The 18,229-nt window shown below is 35.6% G+C and overlaps 1 protein-coding gene across 4 annotated transcripts in view; it reads left to right on the top strand.

The window, feature by feature from the left end:
* Nucleotides 1–18,229, top strand: part of BLTP1 (bridge-like lipid transfer protein family member 1) — a 140,800-nt gene that overhangs the window by 102,441 nt on the left and 20,130 nt on the right. For 2 of the 4 annotated variants that reach the window (XM_088132888.1, XM_088132886.1), the window contains exons 62-72: nt 429–655; nt 1,863–1,993; nt 3,535–3,658; nt 4,196–4,305; nt 5,336–5,426; nt 10,077–10,321; nt 11,396–11,611; nt 13,909–14,089; nt 16,564–16,738; nt 17,014–17,175; nt 17,261–17,400. In XM_088132888.1, the coding sequence (XP_087989014.1) occupies nt 429–655; nt 1,863–1,993; nt 3,535–3,658; nt 4,196–4,305; nt 5,336–5,426; nt 10,077–10,321; nt 11,396–11,611; nt 13,909–14,089; nt 16,564–16,738; nt 17,014–17,175; nt 17,261–17,400 (1,802 nt within the window). Of the gene's footprint in view, nt 1–428; nt 656–1,470; nt 1,672–1,862; nt 1,994–3,534; nt 3,659–4,195; nt 4,306–5,335; nt 5,427–6,594; nt 6,658–10,076; nt 10,322–11,395; nt 11,612–13,908; nt 14,090–16,563; nt 16,739–17,013; nt 17,176–17,260; nt 17,401–18,229 lie in introns of all 4 variants that reach the window. The other 2 variants (XM_088132884.1, XM_088132885.1) reach the window with 2 other exon arrangements.

Genomic DNA, 18,229 nt, shown 5'->3' with positions numbered 1-18,229 from the left:
TAGTATATTTTTTTTTAACAAATGGATCAGGACAGTATAGAATATCTCAGCACATTTTAGAATAATTTCTGTGGAACATATGAATGAGAATGATGTCTTATAGAGATACGATGTCGACTTTAAGAATAGAGTAATACTTTTGTTTTAATTCCCTATTTAAAGAATGTTGTAGGTCCATCTTTTTTTTCATGGTATTTCTTTTCCATGTATCAACAAGAAATATTTCAAACCATTCTGTGTGGTTTGAATGCAGTCTTTAGCACATAATTGTTACAGGTTGAAAAATTGTTCTGATATTTCTTAGCATGTCTAGTGCATATAATAGTCTAAAAACACTTGTTCAATACTGATCTTAGTTATGCATGCTCCAATCTTTAATTTTTGAAACGTATAATCCTAATACATTTCCCCTTTTTCTATTGTAACAGAAAGTAACAGTGCTGGAACATGGACTCTTAATGTGCTGTGGAAGATGTGTGGCATTGATGTACACATGGATCCTAACATTGGGAAAAGATTAAATGCTTTAGGAAATACTCTTACAACATTGACAGGAGAAGAAGATTTAGATGACATTGCTGATTTGAATTCTGTTAATATAGCTGACCTATCTGATGAGGATGAAATTGATACAATGTCTCCCACTGTTAGCATGGTCAGTGAACTACCCTCCCTTCCTCCCTCCCTTCCTTCCTTCCTTCCTTCACATTTTTATAGCCTCCCATCTCACATAGTGACTCTGGGTGGCATACATGATAATAATCAAAATATATAAAAAATCATAATTTAAATTAAAAATAAAAACAAGTAAGTAATATATTATGCAACTCAGCAATAATGCATAAATATGCAGACTTTAGGGTATCATTGTAACTTTTTCTTCTATATATGTATTATTACAGAATAGTGTTAATCACTAAAGTGCTAGTTATATTTAACAGTGCTGAAGTTTTATTTGTGAGCCAAAAAACAAAGGACTTGCTTTCTTGCTGGTAACTTGCATTATCCAAAGAGAATTCTTTATGTGTAGTAGCTTCCCATACACCATCTCACAAAGCTGCGGAAATTCTTATTAGCTTCAAAATGTGAACTGATATTTAAGGAAAAACAATCTAATGTCCCTGGATCTCTAGAACTAGATTTACGGTAATTATCTGGTGAAAAATAAGCATTGTGAACCAAACTTAATTGAAATCAGTTCAGTATGCTTATCCAGGCTAGTATAAATTCAAGTTGATTGACCATTTCAGTTATAACAAATAATAGCTATGATCACCAAAGAGAAGATCGAAAACAGGTCACACTGACAGCCTGTAGTTAGGGAATAGATAGTAGCCTATTTAGGCGATGCCTGAATCAAGTCTAATGAAGGTGTTTGAAAGGATAGTATAGACAGAGAAGGGCCAGACAATAAGAAAAATGGAAGTTTCATTTCCTGAAGTATTAATGTTGCTATTTATTATCATCTAGAGATCAGATGGTGGTCCTTTATGTGGAGATACATACAAGCTCACTTTTGGGCAGCGGATTGTAAATCATCTCTTGGGTTTGAGTCCCAAAAGCCATCGTTACTCTGTTCCAGTAGAATATCTGGTGGGATCAGCATCAAGTGATACGGCTTATTCTAACAGCTCACACTTAAAAGTGGGCAGGTCTTGCTCATGGGGACATGTATGTAACATGTATAGTATCTCTTTAAACAAATGGTGAATATATGGGTCATTAGCAAATCAAGAATCAGCTGACTTCTTAAACTGATTTTGCATGCTATTTTGATTGGTGATGCCAAAATCGTTCTGTCTACATCTTAGTCATTAAAGCTGCTTGGGAATGAAATAAATGCTGTCCTTATTTTTAAATAGGAGAATGCTGACTATCGGAGGCAGGGGCCATCTAATAATCAGACTGGAGAGCAAAGAGGAAGAAAGTATGTGAAGCGCTTAGTTGATATCAGAGAGCTGAATGAACAGGCTAAAGTAATTGATGATTTAAAGTAAGTATGTTGTTTGCAAACAACTTTTTATGATCAGAATAAATTATTCTTTGTCTTTCTTCTACTAAGATTTAATTCAGGGGTTCTCAATCTGTAGGTCAACCCTCAAGCAACTTTAAATTGAGGAGTTGTTATTTTTTTTGTAAAGCTAATCAGAGTTCAATGGGCAAAGTAGGAGTGCTGTGAAAACTTACTCCCATTTTGCCTGCACAAGCTCTGGGCAAATCTTAACAGTGTGCCAATTTTGCCTGGGTAAGAAGTGGGAGTAGTGTCAAAACCTGCTCCTGCTTAGCCCACATAAGCCCACAGTGGGTTGACCCTAGCAAAGTGGGAACACTGTCAAAACGTGCTGCAGTCTTTGTTCCCCATTTTGCCTGCACAAGCCCAATCATGTTTGTGAGTAGCTAAACCTATGGGAAGCACAGTGTGTTATGAATGACAGTTTCCCACTAGTGGCTAGTGACTTTCAGTGTGGTATGTAGTAGTATACCCATTTTTTTTAGAGTGCCTATGGAAGCATACATGAGTATACATTTTTATTCATTATTTTACATTTCTGGTTTTAAAAATGCAAAAGGTTTTGTTGGGTATAAGAAAAAAAATCTAAAGATCAGTCTGTGGGTAGCACTGATAAAAGTAAGCCTAAGTCAAGAGAGTAAGATAAAAATTCTGTGTATTTTAGGAAGTGGTATATTTGTTTCTTACCCAATACTAATCCTAGTGAAATCATTAGATTTATTCTTGAGGTGCTGCACAAACTTATTTTTTTCAGAGATTGTGGTGTTGCTCAATTTAAGAACCCGTGCTTTAATATAACTAGTGCTGCCTGAGAGGATTCTTTTTCAGTTTACACCCTCTGTTAAAATTTTTTTTTTTTTAATCTGCGCTCAGTCGTTACCGACTCTGCAGTGACTGCTTGGACGAGTCCTTGCAGTTTTCAAGGCAAGGTGTTTCGGAAGTGGTTTGCCAGAGCCTCCTTCCTAGAGCAGAGCCCAGCCGGCGAGCGCAGGAGGCGGGGTTTCTGTTGCTTCACGCCCTTTTTGGGCGCGCGCGGTTTTTCGCGCTTACTGGCAACTGCTCCCGACTCCTTTTTTGCAAGGTGCCACCAGCATTTTTCCTCCCACCGAAGTGAGAGTACCCATTTATCTACTCATGTGAGTTTTCGAACTGTTGGGTTTACAGGAACTGGGGAGGAAACAGGAGCTCACCCTGCTAACGCGAAGGCTGGACTCGAACCGCTGAAGCATCGACCATTTCTGGCCAGCAACTTTCAGCGTCATTAAGCCGCTGCGCCACCGCGTCCCCCTGTTAAAAAATTATAAGTCCCTTAATCAACTTTGGCAAAACTACTTTGCCAATATATTTCATGGCTATAAAGTCACCCACAAGTGGTTTGCATAACTATTTCTCTTTATCCTTATGGTTACCTTACAAGGACCCTTAAACTGGGTCTCTCCAAATAAGTAATCATTCTGAGCAAATACTATATTGCTACCTATAATGATTGATTGTGAGCTTTTATTTATTAATCTTCTCTTCAGGAAACTGGGTGCAAGTGAAGGAACTATAAACCAGGAAATTCAGCGATACCAACAGTTGGAGTCAGTAGCTGTCAATGACATTCGCCGAGATGTTCGTAAAAAGCTACGCAGGTCAAGTATGAGGGTGAGCAATTTTTTAGCTCCTTTTCAGGCATATCAGTTCTTTTTCATGTTATTAGAACTAGGTAGAACATAGTCACACATGCTAAAAAAACAAGATTTAAAGACACATTACATTTTTTGAGATGTTGGTAGGCCATCATTCAGTACAGGGATTTTTTTTTAATGGAATTACATTTAAATCCACTTCAGTATCCATCCAACCTGAAGTAATTTCTCTCTTTCTCCATCAGCTCTTCATGACATTCTAGCAAAATATTTCAAAGGGGAGAAGAAAGAGATTAATTGTATCTGTTGCTCTCTGCCTGCACAATATAGTCTCTGAGTAGTTTACAGTATATACTATTTTTTGTATCTACTCATGTGCTTTATGTTAATTTCATAAAGACCCTAGTGGTACTTAAGTGTGCTTAACTTTTCTGGATTTCAACTATTTACAGTCTACATGTATGATCCTTAATATTTCATTTGCCAAATTTCTGAACTATGCAAGAATACTGTCAGAATGAAATGTGGGAATAATATACTCTGTGTATTTCAGGCAGCATCTCTGAAAGATAAATGGGGCCTAGGTTACAAACCTAGTTATAATCGATCCAAAAGTATTTCAGCTTCAGGAAGACCACCTCTGAAGAGAATGGACAGAACAAGGTAAGGTGGGAATAGAAGGCTTTTTTAGACCAAGAATATGTTTTGATTTTTGAGTGTATGCAATGGGCAGACTTAGAAAATGGCTGTCATAAAGACTATGGCCAATCGTAAGTCATGTCTTGCTAGAAAGTAAGCTACATGCCCTAGATGTTTTCTGCTATCCCATTGGGCCCTTGTGAGCCCAAAGGCCTTCCTAGAAATAATAATGAATCTGTGCTTTCCAGCATGTCCTGTTTAATTATTCATGTTTAATATTTTTATGTAAAAAAATGGTTAAAAAGTCAAATGGATATGGATTCTGTTGGGCACCATGAGAGGCACTTCCCTTGAGTATCACCTTGCCAACTCTAGAGAGACAATGATTTGAAATAAATGTTAATATTTGTAAAGAGCCACATACTTTAAACTACATGTTTTCTTTTTAATTTTTTTAAATATTTGAATAGTTCCTTAAAGTGTCTTCAGGTTTACATGTATTTAATTTTTCCTTTAGTGTAACAACAACTATATGCACCACAGATGAATGTGGAATCTTTTGGGGGGAGAATCATATTTTGCCTTCTTCCTTCAGTGGAAATTACTGAAAACTAAACTAATTCCTATCTGCATAATACCATTTCTTCAGCTGCACAGCTTCTTCCTAAAGTTGTACTTTGCAATCCTAACAATATTTGATGGTTTGGTTCTATCAAGCATAAAATGTGACTGCTTTGCTCACCTAAGTTGTATAGTTTGTAACTGCTCAAATAACATATTGCAATAGATCTTGTAGTTCTTTGATTTTCATACATTTGTAATTTTTCATATTCAGTGGCTTAAGATTTAATGCAGTTTGCATGTAATTAAAACGTACTCAAATTTGTCACCATTTGTTTAGTGCTTCTTATTTCAAGCTATCATTTTTAAATTGGGAAAGTGTTCCAAAATAATATTTTAAATGGTGATTCTTAAATTTGGAAGAAATTAGTAATAGTAACAAAATGCGAGTATTTATAAATATCTTAATTCCCTGTTTCTGTAATTTTATTAGTACAAGGCTTGGGGAAAGTGAAGAACTTCCAGAAATTCGTGTTGATGGGGCATCTCCTGGGCCCAGAGTAACTTTCAGCATACAGGATACGGTAAGGCAGTCCCTAAGTAGTTAATTTAATCCTTTGGGTAAATATACATTATGAAATAAGAAGTAGATGCATGGGAATTTAAAAGAGAATATCAATTAAGTGTGTCAGAGAGCTTTAAAAAAATAAAATTTTAATATTGGATATCTTAAACTACCTTCAGTCTAAGAACTGATATGTTCAAATATACATATGTTAAATATGTATTAGTATATGCATTTATATTGTTACATATGTTTGCATCTTATCCATGATTCATTCAGTCCTGTATGTGATTTCCTTTTATTTGTGCCAGTGTCATATATTTACACACACACACACTCACACATATATCTCAGAATCATAGAATTGGAAGGTGCCTCTGAGGTTATCTACTCTAAACCCTGCTTGGTGCACAGTCTGCTGAAACATTTTTGACAGATGATTATCCATCATCTATTTGAAGATTTCTAGTGAAGGCCAACATGCTATTTAAGTAAGGAGCAGCCTATTCCACTGGTTGACCATTCTTACTATCAGGACATTCAGAGTAGATATTGGAAGGATATTGGATATCTCCTTCCCTCTAGTTTCAGCCCATTAATTCTGGTCCATCCTTCATGGTAACAGAGAGCTAACCCACTCCTCCTCTATATGACAACCCTTTAGCTATATGAAGACTACTATCCTATTTTCTGTCAGTCTTCTGCTTGCAGGCTAAGTATACCCTCATAGGACTTGGTTTTCCATCCCTTCACTGTGTTGTAGCCCTCGCTCAGATCTCACTCGAGTTTGTCAGTCCTTTTTAGATGTCAGTGTGATTTACCAGAACCCTTGGATCCTTGTCACATTTACTACTGCCAAGCCAGGACTCACCCACCTGGTACTTGTGCCTTTCTTTTCTTCTCCCCAGATGTTAGACTTTACATTTTGCCTTGTTAAAATTCATCCTGTTTGTTGTGGCCCACTGTTCAAGCCTGTCTAGATCTTTCTGAATCTTCTATTCACTTTTTAAATGTTAGCCGCTCCTAACATTGGGCTCATCTGCAAATTTGATATTCCTGGATTAAGGAATTGATATGAATACTCAGCTTCTTAATCTAGGTCATTAATAAAAAAAAAATTGAATCAGCAGAGCCCAGGACTATACATGTATTGTTTTATTAATGTCTCTTTTTCACTTTTAATTAAGTTGAATGAAACAGTTTTGGGGATTGCGCAACAATGCAGCTGTCCAGGGGAAGGGTATTTTCAGGTATTTGTAAAATCAACAAGTATACTAATTAACTGCATGGAAAATCTGCTTCATTGATCATATCTGTCAGCTAAGCAGGCCACATTATAATACATGTAGGTCACAACTGGCAATATTATATAATCCAGTATTATTTACTACTTTGGGGTAAGAGCATTCATCACTGTACCAAGGGGGAGTACAAGCTATTTTTAACACGTTTTGGCATGATAAAATTTTTATATCAAAAAGAGCTGTCCTCTAGAATAGAAGCTCATTGGACATCTTGCAAAAATAGTGAAAAAATACTTGGTATATTATTGGCAAGCTATTTTAGTTGATATGACCACTGATAGTTCAACAATAGGTATTTCTCATTTTATACTGTCTAACTGAATTGTCCAGGAATATAAATACAATAAAAAGGTCACGACTGAAATCAGTTCCTTCTAATTATGAAATTCATTTTAAAAAATTAGGTTGAATCTAAGTGTTATAGGCTGACACCAGATTAAGGCACTGTTAATTATTCATTATTAAATTTACACTGATTTAATTAAGGTTTATTGCAACAAACATAACTCTGGATTTACAAAGGCAAAATCATTACTATATTTAAGAAACTAATCAATAAAATAGTTAAAGAGTTTATACAGCTGGTAGCAGTCAGCTGAAAAATGTCATTTTCTGTTAATATGTGTTTTCAAAGCTACATTCAAGGTGGCCTTTCATTGGAAATGTATATTAGAAGGTGAAATATAAATGATATTTTTTACAGTTCTTTTCATAATGTACCTTAGTGAACAAATCGTTGCACTTAAATCTTGTTGAAATCAATGGTTATACAATGGCTTAATAAGTTATACATGGCTTATATTGCCTTCCCTATTATAGTTGGAATAAAGTCCATCTAATTTAGTCTGTGTTATCCCAATATTTTTATCAAATATTCTTTCCCTATATTGTTAGAAAGAGGAGAAATCAGAACATGTGTTAGATTACTTGCTTTGAACCTGAATCACATATTATTTTTTTAAATCTAAAAATACCTTATTTACCCAAGAGAAAGAAGGAGTTCCTTCCCCCAAATCATTCCCTATGACTTGGAGAGATAGATCTTTCTACATATGTTAAGAATAGAAGATGTGTGAATGGGTGAAAATGCAAACCACAGAAGATGTGAGTGACGAAAATAATGGTTATCTTTGAAGATTAATATTCCTTGGGAGGTGCCTGTTAGCCTAAGGAATTTAATGTTTTCATAAGGGTATAGTTCAGCAGAAAGTGAAGAAGAACTACAGAGCCTCTTGATGAGGATGAAAGAGGAGAGTGCAAAAGCTGGCTTGAAACTTAACATTAAAAAAACTAAGATCATGGCATCTGGATCCATCAATTCCTGGCAAATAGAAGGGGTAGAAAATCTTTCAAATCATTGTGAAGATTATCTGATAATTGAGTTTATGTTGTGAGAGACCTCTCTAGTCACATGGTGATAGTATTGCAGAACCAGTGCTTTCTGAAGGTTGGTACTAACTGCAACATTTGGTAAATTATGAAGCAGAGAGAGAATGGAGCTTTAATAGCCTTTCTCCATCAATCTCTGCACCGATATTGCCGAGTCCAGGAGATGGCTTTGCAGTACAAGACAGGCTTGCCATAGTGCTTTAGCATGTATGTATATGAATGTATACACAAAAAAGAGGCTTCTGACTAGTCACCCAAAATCATACATGATCCTTAGAACCAAAGAGGCTGTCTGTCCCCAGGCTTTCATGGACAAGCAGCACAGTTCTCAAAGTCTCCTATCTGGACAAGCGTAAAGATATAATTTTTTTCTGGTTTCAATTAAAATTGTGTCAACATTAATCCAATCAGTTCATTACAATGACCAGTTAACCATTTCTGAAAGTAGATTTTATATTTACTTGGAATATATGAGTCAGTACTCAGCTAATCATAAGATTTCATGTATTCTATATTTTTGCACCAAAATCTTGATTCAACCTAGTTACAATTGCAATAACAGAAATTCCCTTTATGCTTTTGAATATACTTTGTGAACTGACTTTTAATCTAAATCAGGCTTCTTTTAGCAAGTTGTTCCTTATAGCCATTAAATTATAGTTTTATGGCTCTAGTTCATATTTCCTACTGATTCACCACAAACATATCTCATGCACTTATACCAGAGTTTCACTGCATTCTTAACGTCTCACTAATTTTTTCATGGCACCCCAGGCCAAAAATGTGAACCGCATCAAGCTAGTAGTTTCCACGGTGTCCACCAGATGCCCAGTATCACTGCATTTCCCTCAAAAATTTAAAATATCCCATGGCATCCCAGGGTGCTGCGGCACACAATTTGGGAACCACAGACATATCCTTTCAAATCAAATCAAATCAAATCAAATCAATTCTTTAGTATGTTCATAGACCAGCATAGATATATACTTTTAAAGGAAATGATTAACAACAGTTTATTAACAAACTGGAATATTTATCTTTAAGAAGTGGAATCCCAAATTCTTACCGGAGACTGTTAAGAGTTCTCATGCCTCACAGATATTCCAGTGACTATCCAGGTGTGCTAATCTTTCTGGTATATAAAGATCATTAAAGTCAGAAAGCCAAAAATCTTTAGGTATAATATGACGGCAAGCACAATCAGCAACTCAGTGCCACAGGTAATGTGTACCAATTGGAAAAGCCAAGCAGCAGCTATGCCTTTTGCCAAGATATTCAACTCCATTCTATTCCCCTTTCCAGCTTTAATTTTTTCCCATAGTTTCTTACCATTCCATGCTTACTGAGCATTTCACTCCACCACTGCTTTTGGACTATTTTTCTAAAAATATTTTTTTAAAACTTGTACCTCTGCAAACCTTATGGTTTCCCCAAGCTTACTGATACCTCAGCTTGACTTGAAACCTGAAGATTTATTATCTTAGCTTATCCAAAATCAAAATAACATTCCAGAATTCCCCTCAGAACATTATTGTCTTAAAAAAAACTAGTTTTTTAAAATTAATCATATGTACTACTTTAAAAGGAGTATCTGTTAAGATAGTAGGGTGCATTCTGTGCCAGCATTTTGCATGAGCTTCCATTTTCTAATAATTTCTGCTACTTTCTCTCATTTACAGGATGTCTGTAAGGTTCTTGCTTTTCTAAGCTTTAAAAACTTTACTTCAGTTATTATAGTAGAATGTATTGCAATCTAAGCTGTTGCTGTATCTAAATAACATACATTCACTTCTTTTTTCTTCAAGACTACTCACTCATCTATTTTTAAAACATATTTCATGGCTTAAATCAGTTCTTTGGCCTGCCCAAAATGAAACATTTACTGCTTTGCCTTTAAGAATCTGATTTTTCCTCCCCACTCCTTGAGATAGTTGGTAGCTATAACTTGAATGTCTTTTTTGTCTCTTTGTAATCAGTTTCCAGAGGAGACAGAATTGGATCTTTTGTCAGTAACTATTGATGGTCCATCCCATTACTCATCCACTAGTGAAGGATCATGCTCAGTATTCAGTTCACCCAAAACTCCAGCTGTCTTCTCACCAAGCATTCCCTTCCAGCCTGAAGAAGGAAGACGAGATGACAGTTTGTCTTCAACAAGCGAGGAGTCAGAAAAAGAGGAAGATCATGAGAGAGAGAGGCCATACTTTTATCGGAAAACACAGTGAGCATATTTGTAAAAAGAGAATATTCATTTCAGTATAACCATTAATAAATGTGCAGATGAATGAATATAAAAAGAACTCCAACTTTCTCTGTATAATATTTAGTCTGAAATCTTGATGTTATGCTGATGTTATGAGAAATATAATTTAAAAAAATGGCTGTTAGGATCTTTAACCTGCTCCAATAATTTAGCTAGCAGAGCTAACAAAAACATTTAATGAAAGAGCATATGGCGGAGATAATTAATACCTTTGGAAAGGACTATCCTGTAGCTCTGTATTTGACGCAGCTTTGCATGTTTAGGATCTCAAGTTCAAACTCTGCCAGTCCAAAGTAGCCTGAGATAGTTTCCTTTCTGTTTGAACATGATGGCAGGCAGCTTTGATTAGATGGCAATTTCCTGTGTTCATAAACTTCATATAGAAGTTTGGTCCAAACCTTATTAAACAACAATATGAAGATCAGTATGTTGTATGAACTCAGCATTTTCATTTGTACTTCTCATTCTGCTTTTAAATTGTAGAAATAGCATTTGTTGGGAATTTGCTGGTTACTTTGAATGAGATGACAGTCTGGGACATTTCTCAAAACTTTATATGCTGCTATAGTATCATTTAATTAGAGCTGCTTCGTGGCTCCACAAAAGTTTTGGTCAGTGTAGGTTTAAACTGTAAATAGTGGGAGAACACTGTGATTAGATTTCGCAATATCTTTTAGTTTCTTTTAAAGCAGCTAATTTGACTGCTTTTAGTTCCCTCTCAACATCCGTGAAGGGGAAAAAGAAACACCAAAGATTAATATTGCATCTTTGTATATTTTGTTCTCAAAGGCTAAACACATTTTAGTGAGAAAATGGGACAGATATCTAACTCCTCTTTCCTCAGTGTAACAGACCTGACCAAATCACAGAACCTCCAAAGCTACTTTCAGTGAAAATAAAATACAGGCTATTTCAGATAGTTTGAATGTTGACCTTTTCTGTAGTGTGAGAGATACCAAAGTAAATATATTTTAACAAATTGCATGCAGTAAGGTAAGTTTGTGAAAACCCTACATTTTAAAATTTTTGCAGGACTGCTTCTCGTAAGAAAGCTACAGGTTTTGCTGCTGTTCACCAACTGTTTACTGAGCGTTGGCCAACATCTCCAGCCAACAGAAATATAACTGGAACAACTACTGAGAGGAATATCGACTTTGAACTTGATGTGAGAGTTGAAATTGACTCTGGGAAGTGTGTGCTTCATCCAACAACACTCCAACAAGAACATGATGATATAAGCTTAAGGAGGTAAAAATCCTGCAAAAAGCTGAGCATGTTTACCAAACTATGTTTATAGAAGGAGAAACATACTTTATATGTTGAAACTTGTATGAAATCTCAAGTGATACTGATCATCAATCCAATTCCCATATTCCATATAAAGAGCATTTGACAACCTTAAGACAACAAGATATATTACTATAGATTTGACAACTTGAATAATGTCCCTTTGTGCCAAGAACTCTGATGTAGAATTTGTGTAATCAAATCTGTCCATCTTACTTGCATGTAAAATATTCATAACCACATATAAGCTAGCACATGAGCCCTATCTTCTAATAAATCTTTTACCTAGAGTAGTTTCATGTATTCCATAGAATATTCATAGGTTGTACTTTTGTATAGTTAGCCTACTTCAGGGTTTCCCAAAGTTTATGAAGCTGGGGGCTGGATGTTTTTCAGTACAGCTTTTTGCTGTCTATTTTTTGTTATTAATTTACAAGTGTATAAATTGGAGATTGGGCTTTTGCCCCTCTATAAATTATATTTTAAGTCTTAGTTCATTCAATCACTGTACTCTGGTTAAAGCTTGTGAGTAAAGCTATTCTCTTTCCCCTCTAACCAGAATACCAGTAATTTTGTGACTATAGCACTTGGTCAGAGCAGAAAGAAAGCAATTATGGCTATCTTTTCCATTGTGTATGATTGTGTGTATGGAGTCCTTGGGGTTTTCTGAGCTTGGTTGTTTTCTTGCAAACATTTTGTTACCCGGCTAGGTAACATCTTCAGTGCTAGAGTGGAATGGGGTTTGCTCTCTGTTTATATACAGTGGCATGCCCTGCCAGTGTTGGTGTTGGTGTTGGTGTGGGTGGGGGTTTTGTTTTCTTGTTTTTTCCTCTGATAGTTCTTTGATTAGGGTATTGTTTACTGCTTGATTGTATGTCTGGTGATAATCTTGGTGTTAATCTCTGTTTATCTGGGTGATGATTGCTGGTGAGGAAATGTTTTGCTCTTTTGTTTTAAAACAAAACCCACAACCCCACCAACACTGGCAGGGCATGCCACTGTATATAAACAGAGAGCAAACCCCATTCCACTCTAGCACTGAAGATGTTACCTAGCCGGATAACAAAATGTTTGCAAGAAAACAACCAAGCTCAGAGAACCCCAAGGACGCCACAGTTTAACCCTGAGCTATACATATTCTCTTCTGTTGGATTGTGTGTATGTAAAGAACCAGTACTGGGACATACTTTGGGAAATGCTGGCCTACTTTGAATCCCATTGAATCCCATTGAATTGTCTGAAGTCTTACAGCACAGATCTAATAGGTTATTACTGTTAATTAAATAAACATCCAGTGTTATTGGTTTTGCATATGATTATGAATGGAAGACTGAATAAGATGCTAGAGGAGACAAACTATTAAATGAAATTAAAAACATTAAAATATACTTAGTGGACTGTGCACTTATAGAAGTGGAAGAAGTTGTTCCATTAAACAAATAGACTTACAGAATAGATTCTAATCATGGAAGGGGTTCTCTTCTCCAACCTCCACATAACTTCTTACACTTATTTTGAAAGGTTCCCCAATGATGCAGTGATGATTTTCAGAGGATTCTGGTAGACAGCAGAAGGCAAAATATTTTGCTCTTCTAAAAGTTTACTCATGGAAATCTGGAACCAAACCATAGCAGATCTATCTTTCTTTCTTTCTTTCTTTCTTTCTTTCTTTCTTTCTTTCTTTCTTTCTTTCTTTCTTTCTTTCTTTCTTTCTTTCTTTCTTTCTTTCTTTCTTTCTTGTATTGGCCGCCCAATTCCAGTGGACTCTGGGTGGCGTATAAAACTAGGGCAAACATACAGCTAAAAACATTGAATCATACAGACAGCTCAGACTTCCATTATTTTGTGAAAGTTGAGTGAGTTTCTCAGGGCAAGGATGTCAGTTATATCAACAACAGCTGCCCAGCTTCAAGGCTGAAAAATGCAGACCAAAAAGTCCATTAGACAGTGGGAAGTGTGGGAGAAAGGAGTGTTGGTATTAAAGAAAAGTGTATATTAAAAATGAATTGCACTGTTGATAGAGGACTATCTAATGTTTTAGTGGCTTCTTCCTAGTTAAAATAAAGATTATTGCCTGCTGTGCTGTGTGTCTGAGAACCTTGAGCCAAATGTAAACTAGAACCTAATCAAATCATGCCAAGTATTTCTGGAGCTTAACTATATTAACAATTACCATTCCGAGCTTTAGAAATAACATAATGTTACATTTATGTTTATATTAATTAAATAACTGCTGTGTATTGATATTTACCTTTTAGGACCTATGATCGCAGTTCCCGAAGTTTAGATCAAGAATCTCCCTCTAAAAAAAAGAAATTTCAAACTAACTATGCATCAACTACCCATTTACTGGCTGGAAAGAAAGTACCAGCATCTCTCCAAACAAAGTCTAGTGACCTGGAAACAACAGTATTTTACATTCCTGGTGTAGATGTTAAGGTAAAAAAATAAAAAGCTTGACATTTCCTTCATACATGTGATAAAATAGAATTGTAGTTTCACATCACTTTCCTGAGTCTGTTATGTCGTGTAGTTACTGCTTTGAAACATGTAAATGTGCTAGGAAATGCTGATGTTAATTCTGATAAGCGTTAAGACTAATTTAGAGTGCTTCTATTCCACACAGTATGATTCATAATTTAATAAAGTATTTTTAATATCAAGCTGGGCACAAGTCTGGAAGCAAGGGAACTCATGATACTTTTACCCTTGGGAATACTAGTAAGATTAGATGAGTAATTATCTGAAGAATAAGTTTGAGTTAAATCAGTGTGCCACACTGCAAAGCCCACAGATCAGTGGCACTGTCACTCACTACAAGAGTTGCTCTCCTATTGCCAGTTTTAATTTTTATCCTTCTCTCTCTCTCTTCTTGTTTGCCCCTATATTGGAGATAGTAGTGTTCTTGTACCACATATGCATACATGTGCACTGCATATCCAAAGTATTTGGGTATATAATGAATAGGATTTTAGATAGTGAGGCAACAGTAATTTTGTGGCAGTAGAGTTTTGAAGAAAAGAGAAAGAAAATTTAGCTACCTGGTCCAGGAGCAAAAAGGGTTGACAGACATTGTATATGTTATAGAAAACCTTAAGATTTCCTCCTAAAGGATTAAAGGCTAGGATAAAGAAATGAGCATGGGGCAAGTATGACGTACCGTGCCAAAGAGATCTAAATTTTAAAAGTGATTCATATTATCAATTTGCTGATGAAGAAGGTAAACACTTATTTTCAGAGAAAGATATTGCATCTAAATACATGTTGTTTGAAAAGGTATCTTGTTTCTTAGTCCTTAATACGCATTTCACATTGAAAACATTTGTTTTTCTGCTATACTAACTGTCTTCTAAAAATAGCAACTCTTTTTTTAGAGGAACAATTCTAAAACAATTCTAATTCATGGAGCAGTTCTGGGAATCTTTCCAAAAATAATTTCAGGCATCATCCAACATTTACAAATAACATAGATAAATTAAACTCATTCAGACATCTATGAACAATTTATAACTTATTTAATATGGTAGTTCCAGCATCACAAGGAATAAAGTGGTCAGTTATTGTATAACTGTACATCATATACTGATAAGCTGTGTCTACACCGAGTAACTTTCCAGAACATTCTTTATCTGAGTTAAGTGGGAGCCTTGCATAGCATTGGCCCATCAAAATTCCTCCAGTTCCAGTTACTCTGATAACTTCATGCAAAGTGTTATTTGTGATTCATGCTGTTGCTGAATTTTTATTTTTCTATTATTTACCCTACCCCGCCCCCAAAATAGCACATTTTTGGCTATGTAGAAGCCTATGGTTTTAGTCTTCTTTTTCAAATTTTCCAACTATGGGAATAAAACTGCCTTCGTAGACAATCATGCTATGTGTTTATTCTATTTGGGAGACCAGTACCAAGTTGATTTATGTGGATGTTTGTAGAACTTTATAATTTAGACATAATGGTCATCCACCATCACATAGATGAGATGACCATTATGAGAGAGAAGGAAGAAATTGGACCTAGGAGATGACCATTATGAGAGAGAGAGAAGGAAGAAATTGGACCTAGGAAGTGCTTGATGTGCGACACAGCACTAAGAAGCCTCCCAGAAGATAAAGAAAGTGCAGTGGAGAAGATGAAGGGCCATATAAACTTTGCAAAGGGAAAGATTCCTGCCACTGACTTGGAGTAAGGGGATGATCCAACCTGCCTTGAGGGAGGCAATGGTATATTCCTTCCTCAAGAAGCCATCTTTGGACCCAGCAGTGCTGGAAATTTGTCATCCTGTTTCCAATATTATCTTTCTAGGGAAGGTTGTGGAGAAGATAGTGGAAATGCAACTCCAAAAGGCCCCAGAGGAAGTGTATTATCTCAGGTGTTTAAGTCAGGATTTATGTTCTGGCACAAACTTAAAGGTATTGATCTGGCAGAACTAGGATAGGCAACTCTCCTAATTTGAAATTACTGCAGTGGACTAGAAAAATCTACAGTCGTGTGAAAAAGAAAGTACACCCTCTTTGAGTTCTATGGTGTTATGTATCAGGACATAATCATACAGAAAATGATTACTTCAAGTTATTGCTGGTAAAGGTGGTTCTACAAGCTATTGAATCATAAGGTGTACTTAGTTTTTCACACATGGCTTCTCCATTTTGGCTTTCTTTTTGTAAAATAAATGATGACATGGTATAATATGTCATGTGTTGTTGTTCATATGAGGTTGTATTTATCTACTTTTGAGAACTGCTAAGGACCAGATAATTTTTATGATGTCCTGATACGTAAAACCATAGAACTCAAAGAAGATGTACTTTCTTTTTCATATGACTATATACCACAACAGGTTGCTTATTGTCATGCTGATAATTCAAGTATCTCTCTGTGTGGTGATGGTATATAAAATTTTGTCTTGATTCAGCTACATTACAACTCTAAGATGTTAAAGACGGAATCGCCAAATGCGTCCCGAGGCTCATCTCTTCAAAGAACCTTTTCCAAAGAATCCAAATTGTATAGCATGAAAGATATTATTCCTCTTACCCATAGCAAGGCTAAAACCTTCCTTCCTCTTCAACCCCCACCTATTCCATCAGGTAAAAATTTCTCTTTTCAGTGTCTGTCTTTTAACTTTAGTTATCTTTTTGCCATTGTATAGAGTTCAATGTTTGATTGGTATCAATGTTGGATCAGTATCAGTATCAGCTTAATAAACCATTTTGTTTGATATTGTCATAAATTTTACGAGATAACTTTTCGGGATAAAAACTGCCTAGTACTTCTGATTATTTTCTTATTAGGGTTAGGGTCTATTTGACATTTGTGATCTGATATTTCACTAAGTCTTTTTTTTTTTTTCCAAACCTTTCAGCCAAAGGTAAAGGAAGTGGTGGTGTAAAGACAGCAAAGCTCTATGCTTGGGTTGCACTCCAGTCTTTGCCTGAGGAAATGGTGATTAGCCCTTGCCTGTTAGACTTTCTAGAAAAGGCTCTTGAAACAATACCTATAACTCCAATAGAAAGGAATTATACAGGTATCATACTTTTCTACCAAAGTTTTTATATCCTAATTTTTACTTTTGTAAAGTTATATGTAATCATTTTCTTGTTCTTTTAAAGCCATCAGCTCACAAGATGAAGATATTGGGCAATTTGATATGCAAGATCCCTTAGAAGAATCCACAGCTTCCTTAGTATCTTCATCAACATCAGCATACTCTTCTTTCCCTGTTGATGTAGTAGTATATGTAAGAGTTCAGGTGAGCATGAATGTCAACTTAGGTAATACCTTGAAGGCTGTTGTACTAAGAATAAAATTAATAGTTGTTGTTCGTACATATACAGAGATTTTGGTTGTCAGATGCTAAAATAATGAATTCTATTTTAAATTGGAACTTTTTTCATTAATCCCATAGTTTATATTTCATCTTTGTATGAGAAATATTATTGATACATTGTAAAGAAAAGTACTTGCTATGTCTGTTCACTTGCTTTACCTTGCTTTAAATTTTGCATTGTTTGATAATGAAGACTACATTAAGAATTTAGATGTTGTATTCTGTGTTCTTCCATGGAATCTAAAGCAGCTTTTAGTTTCACAAGTTCATGAAAGTAAGTTAAGCTGAGCTGTATTGATCTGCCCATAGTTTGGGACTGACTCTTGTAACCAAACGTAGAATTGAATGTTGCTTGGTTGTATTCCAGACCCAGCGGTCTAATCAGATGGGACAAATTAAAATTCAATGCTAAAACCTTTGCAGCTTATTGGCTCAAACTGCAGAGAGCCAGGAAATGGGAAACTCAGGCTTATGCTTTAATTAACAAAGATGTGCTGCTGAATAAATTCCATTTGATGTATTTAATTACATAGTTCTTCTCCATACTCTTGTTTGTGCTCCTTACATGACTTTCTTCAATGTCAGGGTCATAATTTCTTAACACAGCTTTTATGGACCCCTAAAAGTTTTGTTTTAAACATCCTGCAGAGGAACAATATGTTTCCCTATTTCCAATACTAGATCATGATCCGAAGACAATTACCTTCCATAACTCAGGATGCCTTCGGGCCCTTCCAATGTTGTTAAATTC

The sequence above is a fragment of the Python bivittatus genome, unplaced genomic scaffold (assembly GCF_059951505.1).
Source record: "Python bivittatus isolate LINGU-HERP-01145 unplaced genomic scaffold, Pbiv_v1 ctg000070_np1212, whole genome shotgun sequence".
NCBI classification, from domain to species: domain Eukaryota; kingdom Metazoa; phylum Chordata; class Lepidosauria; order Squamata; family Pythonidae; genus Python; species Python bivittatus.
The sequence above is the reverse complement of the archived record's forward strand: the minus strand, read 5'-3'. Positions and strand labels throughout refer to the sequence as shown.